General features: G+C 54.4%; 1 protein-coding gene across 1 annotated transcript; it reads left to right on the top strand.

Annotated features, from left to right (window-relative positions):
- Window positions 1-732: 732 nt before the first annotated feature.
- Window positions 733-6781, top strand: LOC116641820. Its single transcript, XM_032419772.1, has 5 exons — window positions 733-815; window positions 1899-1980; window positions 3330-3494; window positions 4469-4600; window positions 6453-6781. The coding sequence occupies exons 2-5, from the start codon at window positions 1899-1901 to the stop codon at window positions 6587-6589; spliced, it is 516 nt and encodes a 171-aa protein (XP_032275663.1). The 5' UTR covers window positions 733-815; the 3' UTR covers window positions 6590-6781.
- The last annotated feature ends 503 nt before the right edge of the window (window positions 6782-7284 follow it).

Consider the following 7284-nt stretch of genomic DNA (forward strand, 5'->3'; position numbering starts at 1 on the left):
GGGTGGCTCAGTCGGTTAAGCCTCTGCCTTTGGCTCAGGTCATGATCCCAGGGTTCTGGGATCCAGTCCTGCATCGGGCTCCCTGGTCAGCAGGGAGCCTGCTTCTCCCTCTGCCTGCAGCTCTTCCTGCTTGTGCTCTCCTTCTCTCTCTGACAAATAAATAAAATCCTATTAAAAAAAAAAAGAAGAAGAAGAAGTTAGGCCATTTGTTGAGGGCCACACCGCTAAGATTTGAACACCAGAGGGAGGCTTTTTTCACTTCCTCTGGGTATATGGGGGCATGGGAGCAAGGTGATACACCACAGTCCAGCTCCCAGATTCTAGATGCTTGTGGGCTTCCTGGAGCAGGAGGTGTTGAGCCTGGGCTGGAAAGTTGGCCACACTTTGGTTTGCAAAGTCCCTACGAGAGCATTCCAAGCGCAAAGAACGGCAATGAACAAAGGTGTGGAGACAGGATGATCCAGCTCCTCGGACTACCAGACTCAGGGCTGCGCCGGCCCAGAACACACCGCCAGCTAAGTCCCAGGCGCTGTAGGCTGGGGGTCTCTAGAGACAGGACGCCCGTGGGCGGAGAAATTGAGGCGGAGAGTCACTTCGCAGTGCCCCTCCCCAGGCTGGGGGCCGCGGCGCCTCCAGGGACGCGGGCTGGTAGCTCCCAAGGCCGGCCGAGGCAGGACGTTCCCACGCAGGGGTTGGCCTTGGGGAAGGCTGTGGGGCGGGCCCGGGGGCGGGCGCCCCGCGCTCTGGTCCCTCTGCGGCCCATTCTCAGTTACTCGCTCTGCAGACCCAAGTCGCCCTCGGCGCTGAGCCGCGAGGTGAGTGAGTGGGTGGGTGGGAGAGCCTGGCTGCCCGAGCGGTGAGGGTTGCGGCTTGGACCCGAACTTTCGTCACCGGTCGGTCAGGGCCGGTGTGGTTCCTGCCATCGAGGAGGATCAGGGGGCTTCGGGCAGCTCAGAGTCGAGGACTCCTCCGGGAATTATCCTCTGTCCGCATGTGGGGCGCCATCTCTTTCCCCAAACGTAGATTACTCTTTGCCTCTCCCTATATGTGGGGCTACTTTTCACTGACAGGGAGCCCTTCTTTCCTAGATGTGGGCCTCCCCCCACCACGTATGGTACAGCCCCTCCTTCTAATTATTGGGTGCCTCTCTCTCTCCCCAGATGTGGGGGGCCCTTTTTCTTTCCAGAGGTGGGATACTCCCTTCCTCTCCCCAGATGTGTGCTCCTCTTCCTCGTTCTGACCCAGTTTGGTCCTTATCCTCTTCTAAATCCTCTCCCCACCTCCCACCCCCAAACCCCCTGGGATGCCAAACCCTGAGACTTCCCTGGGGGGTAGGGGGTTGGGCTCAGCCTGTCCCCTCCCCCCACCAGATTCAGCAGAACAGGCTCTGTGAGCACGTAGGCAGCCAATTAAGGGGGAAGGGGTGGGGGCCAGACCGGCTGTGCAGAGACCTTGGCAGATGGCCCTGTGAGGAAGAGAGGTAGCACTGGGACCTGCTCCCTCCCTACCTGGACTCCCACCCAGTTTCCTCTGGGAGCGGGAGCAAACGGAGGATTGCCAGGTTGGCCTGGCTGAGCTGGGGCTGGAACCAGAACCCAGGCTCCCAGCCCCAAACTGTTGAGACCCTGCCTCAGGAGTTAGGCCTCCTCCCACTTCTCAGAAGGTTAATTGAGGTTCCAGGAGGGGGGCTCCAAATGTCTAGGAACCCCATCCGCCTCTATCAGGATAGCAGACAAAAGTAGAAGGGCCAGGGGCATGAGGGTGACTTTGAAATCCTGGGACGCCCCCACCATAGCACCCGTGAAAAAGTTTCTCTGTCTGGGCTCCGTGGGTAGGGGCAGAGGGCAACGTGGGGCAGAAACACACACACACACACACACACACACACACACACCCAGATGTTCTTCAGAGCGGCCTGGAGCTTGGTACTGAAGAAAGCAGGACCCGGGATGCGGTGGATGCATAGCCCAGGAAGCGCCGGTAAGACCTGCACGCCTCACCCCTGTCCAACTCGGAGGCAGGGGTGAGCTCCTGCTGGCTGCCCTGGGCCTGCCGCAGACCATTTCCCACAATCCCACTCGTTGGTCCTGGGCCACATGCCTCCGGGACACGGAGCTCTCATTTGACAGCACCCCCTTCCATTCGAAGCTTCCTCAGGGCCTGACCCCCAAACCTCAGGCCCCTAAGGACTTTGTGTCCTGAGGCGGAGGGTGCTGACAGAACCTTGCACCTCCTTCCCAGACCCTAGTCAGAAGAAAGGGGCCTAAAACAGGAGAGACTTCAGCCAGATATTATTCCGGACCCCCAGAAGAATAACATTTATTGAGCCCTTACTATGTACCCCAAGCTGTGATCAACATTTCACACAGATTAACACACTCAGACTTCATGACAGCCATGTGAGGTGGATGCTGTGCTATTATCTCCATTTCTCAGATGAACAAACTGAGGCCCAGAGACCTAGATATTAAAAGGGTCAAAGCAGTCCCATGCCATCCTGGCAAGGTAGTACCAAGGCCTTCCATGTGGGCGTCTCTGGTATCAATAAACAGAAGCTTTATCGAGACCCTCCAGCCTTGCTCCGGACCCCCTGGACACCCACGCGGAGCCCTTGAGGGCTTAGCCATCAGGGAAAGCTTGCAGGAAAGGAAGCCAGTAGTAAAACCAGCCTCTAGCGGTGTAACTTATGGAGCATCTACTGCGAGGCTCTGTGCTAACCCTTTCAAGTACGGTGTCTTGAAACTTCCCACAACAGGGCGAGGTAGGTTCTCTTACTATCCCCACTTTCCAGAGGAGGACATCGAAGCACAGTGAGATCGAGGGGCTTGCTGGAGCTGGGGTGGGTGGAACTGGGGCTCAAACCCAGCTGACTCCAAAGGCGTGCCCTTGACCAGTGGTCAAAGGCATGCAGAGAGCGCCCTACAGTTTGCAGAGCAGTTACACGTCTTCCATCTCAGGTTCATCTCACTCAGCCTTTGTCCACCCATTGCCTTTGCCTGACATGCCCTCCTCACCTCAAATCTTCCGAGAGAGCATGAGATTTGAAGCCAGAGGGGCTGAATTACAGCCCTGGCCATGCTCCTTATTGCTCTGTGAGTTTCAGCAAGTCACTTAGCTGTTCAGTTTCTCCATCTGTAAAATGGAGAGATAACAGTCTCAACCTGGCTCAGAGTGATGCGGAATAAATGAGTCAACTCACCCGGAGGCCTTAGAATGGCTCCTGGCACACAGTAAGTGCTCAATAAAAGCAGCCCTCTTTTTAAATATTATGGGTCGAGCTGGGATGTCCCAGGGGCAGCCTGAACTCAGCTCTTCTGTTGTGCCTACAGCCCATAGCGAGCGGAAGATGCCCCCTTACACCAACTACCATGCCCAGCGCTCCTACCCCATGCCTGATGAGCCCTTCTGCGCAGAGCTCAACGCTGAGCAGCGGGCCCTGAAGGAGAAGGAGAAGGGCAGCTGGACCCAGCTGAGCCATGCCGAGAAGGTGGCCTGTAGGTGTCAGGGTGGGGCTGGCTGGGGAGAGTGGGCTGGGGGGTGACTTTGAAAAGAAGGGCCTCCACCCAGGGCACCTGTGTGGCTCAGTCAGTTAAGTGTCAGACTCTTTGGTTTTGGCTCAGGTCATGACCTCTCATGCTGCATCTGCTTGAGATTCTCTCTCCCTCTCTCTCCCCCTCTGTCCCTCCTCCACCTCTCTCTAAAATAAAAATAAAAAGAAATAAAAAAAAAAAAAAAAAAGAAGGGCCCCCACCCAAGACACCAGAAATCCCCAAACACCTGAATGCATGCCTGAGGGGTGAAGTTCATCATTTGTTCATTTATTCTTTTATTCAGTCAGCTGTTTGTGCACAGCCAGATACTAGGTGATGCTGGGGCCAGGAGTGAATCACCTTGATGGTTCTTGCCTTGGCCTGGTGCTCCCAGGTCAATGGGAGAGCTGACACAAACCCGGATAACCGTAATACAGGCTGTGTGGCTAGGGTGAGGTGTGTCCAAGGGGTTGTGAGGACCCAAAGGAGAGAGAGAGAGAGAATCCTGGTGGGCCTCCCGGAGGGGGCATGTCCTGGCTGGCCTTGAATGGTGAGGAGGAGGGTGTTGCCCGGCAGTGGGAACAGCGTGGGGAGGGATATGGAAGCAGGAGAGCATGGAGCATCCTGGGTATCACTGAGTGGTGTGGGGAGATGGAGCAGAGAGGCAGGTAAGGTGGTGGTGGGGGGAAGGACCTGACCCTGGGAAACAGGAGGGATGTGTCCTGCCCACCAGAAGTGCCCCTAAACGACTCTGGTATTTGGAGCCTGCTCCTGGCCGTGCTTTGCATATAGTAGATGCTCAATAAGAATTTGCTGAATGGACAGCATCTGCCGCAAGAGTGGGGAGGCTGGGTATCCCTGAGGCCAAGACTTGGCCCAGGGTTCTTGGAAGGGATACATGCAAGGCCCCTCCTTCCCCACCCGTCCTCTGCCTCCAGTGTACCGCCTCCAGTTCCATGAGACCTTCGCAGAGATGAACCGTCGCTCCAATGAGTGGAAGACAGTGATGGGCTGTGTCTTCTTCTTTTTTGGATTCACAGCTCTGCTGATTTGGTGGCAGCGGGTCTATGGTGAGTGGCAACCCCTCACCTTGCTGCAGGCCTAGGCCGTGCCCTTGGGGTCAGAGCCACCAGCCCAGCTCTTATAGGGCAACTATGCTGGCACTCATCTGCAGCGTTTTGAAAAGTCCCCCAAAGAGGTGTAGGGTGAAGGGCAGATCATGGCTGCCTGGGTTGGGATGTGGGAGCTCTACCTCTCTGGGCCTCAATTCCTTCATCTGTAAAATGAAAATAATAGTGCCCCCATCACAGGGTTCTTGTGAGGGTTTAATGGCTGTAAGCCAGTGCCTGGCGCATAAGCATGAGTGGTGCTGTTACTGATTGCTGTTATTAACCATTAATTTTTCTGTAACAGAGAGTCTCCAACATACAAGAGCTTAAACAAGATACAGGTTTGTTCCTCTCACAAAAAAGGCCAGGGAGAGTATGGAGACTCTGCAACATCAGGCTCCTGCTGGGGTGTTGCCCTGCCGTCCTCCACACGCGGCTTCCTTCTTGCCATCCAAGATGGCCGCTCCAGCTCCAGCCACGAAAGCCTACATTCCAGCCAAGAACAGGGAAAGGGATGCACTCCTCTCTAAGGTCCACAAGTTGCACATGTGCCTTCTGCTCACCTCCTGTTGGCTAGAAATGATCACATGACCGTGTCTAGCCACAAGGGAAGCTGGGAAATGTAGTTTTTAGCTAGCTGGTCACATGTCCAGCTAACGGCTTATGACTACAGAAGAGGGATTCTCAAAGTGTGGTCCCTGGACCAACATCATCATTTGGGAACTTTTAGAAATGCAGATTCTCAGCCCCAGTCTGGATCTACCAAGTCAGACACTTTGAGGGTGGAGCCCAGCCATCTGTATTTTAACAAGCTCTCCAAGTCATTCTGATGCCCACTCAGCTCTAGGAAGCACTGTTCCGGAAGCAGGGGAGGGGCTGTTGGGGAAGGGCTGACAGTTTGTGCCCCAGCTCTTCACCTCCAACGGTCTCACTTTTCTTCTTCTGTAAGAGTGTGATGGGAATTCCCGCCTTGCATGAGGATGAAATGAGGATGAATTCTAGTCTAGCCCAGTGTTTGGTGCTAATGGGTGCCATAAAAATCTTTTCCTTCTTTCCCGCCCCTTGAGCTAGAAAGTTCCGGTGAGGAGGTCAGACAGGCTGAGTCAGCCTCAGGGGCAGATGGACCAGGAGGTAAGGTCTGAGCAGTGTAGGGAGCTCCATCTCCCCTGATGCACACATCATGGCACCTAGAATGCCTCTTGAGTGCCTCAGCCTTTTAGTTAAGTACTGCCCTCCCCAGATTTCTAAAGTGAACTCCCCTTCCTCGCCTCCTAACTCCAACCCCCTTAGGAAGCAAAAGAAACCATCTCATCCTGGGCTCTTCCCAGTCAGTGGGAGCAAACTTAGTAATTATAATCACTACCATATATTATGTACTTAATATCTGTCCCACATTGTACCAGTTGCTTTATACATACTAACTCATCCAATCCCCACAGCCATAGGAGATAGGACCTGTTTTTGACAAGGAAGGAAACTGAGGCTCAGGGAGATGAAGTGACTTGTTCAAGGTCACACAGCAAGGGAGGGTGGAGCTGGGATTTGGATCCGTTCCATTGGGCCATAAAGTAAGGAAGCAGGCTGAGAAAGGGGAAGGACCTTGGCCCAATTCCCACAGTGAGTCTAAGGCAGAGCTGGGACCAGAACCCAGAGGTCCCTGGAATGAAGCTTTAGCAGGGAGTCTGGTGGGGGGACAGGCAGGGTGGAAGGGGTGTCCTAACCCTGTGACTGGAGACCCTGGCTCAGGGGGACAGGGTGGAAGACTTGCAGGGTCCTGAGCCACCCCTGTCCCCACCCCATGCCTTACCTGCAGTGTTCCCAAAGAAGCCCATCACCCTGACGGATGAGTGGAAGGCCCAGCAGCTCCAGCGCATCCTGGATATGAAGGGCAACCCTGTGCAAGGCCTGGCCTCCCGGTGGGACTATGAGAAGAAGGAATGGAAGAAGTGACGTGGCGTCCGGGCTGCCCTCCCTGCAGTTCCACCCGGGCCTAGAGCCTATGGAGGGCCCTTTCCTCTGCTTAACGCCAATAAAGCTGGCCTGTTCTCTTCTGTCTTCAATCTCCACCTCAGTCTTTACCTGCCACAAACCCTACAGTATACCTAAGATTGAGTACTGTGGTGAAGGAAGGGCAGGAATAAGCCACTTTCCAGGGGCCCAGAGCCCAGCCAATCAGGGAGGGCTTCCTGGAGGAATAGGGGCTAGGTTTTAGTCTTAAGGGATATGTGGCATTAGGAAAGGGAGGAAGGAGAAGGGAAGGTATTCCAGGTGGAGGGAGTGGCTTGAGCAAAGGCAAGGACACTCCTTTATTCAGTCAATTATTAACAAATATTTACTGAGCACCTACTGTATGCCAGGTACTAATCCAGGCCATGGGAATGCAGCAGTGAATAAGATAAAGTCTCTGGTCCCATAGAGGAGGCATTCTTTTATGGAGGGAGACAGAAAAATGAATATGTGATGAGTTCTGTAAAGAAACAAAACAAAGCAGGATAAAGGGACAGAGTTAAGGGGCGCCTGGGTGGCTCAGGTCATGACCTCAGGATTGTGGGATCGAAACCTGTGTTGGGCTCCATGTTCAGCTCCAGACACCAGTTGGGTGTATGAAAATTCAACTCAATTCTGACACGCACTTCAAAAATAGC

This window comes from Phoca vitulina, unplaced genomic scaffold (assembly GCF_004348235.1).
Source record: "Phoca vitulina isolate PV1807 unplaced genomic scaffold, GSC_HSeal_1.0 scaffold22, whole genome shotgun sequence".
NCBI classification, from domain to species: Eukaryota; Metazoa; Chordata; class Mammalia; order Carnivora; family Phocidae; genus Phoca; species Phoca vitulina.

Excerpts from the sequence above, each read along its gene's own strand:
- LOC116641820 (XM_032419772.1), top strand. The coding sequence starts at position 1,899 with ATGTTCTTCAGAGCGGCCTGGAGCTTGGTACTGAAGAAAGCAGGACCC. Across the intron at positions 1,981-3,329 it reads GCATAGCCCAGGAAGCGCCG|CCCATAGCGAGCGGAAGATG; the intron begins GTAAGACCTGCA and ends TTGTGCCTACAG. Across the intron at positions 3,495-4,468 it reads CCATGCCGAGAAGGTGGCCT|TGTACCGCCTCCAGTTCCAT; the intron begins GTAGGTGTCAGG and ends CTCTGCCTCCAG.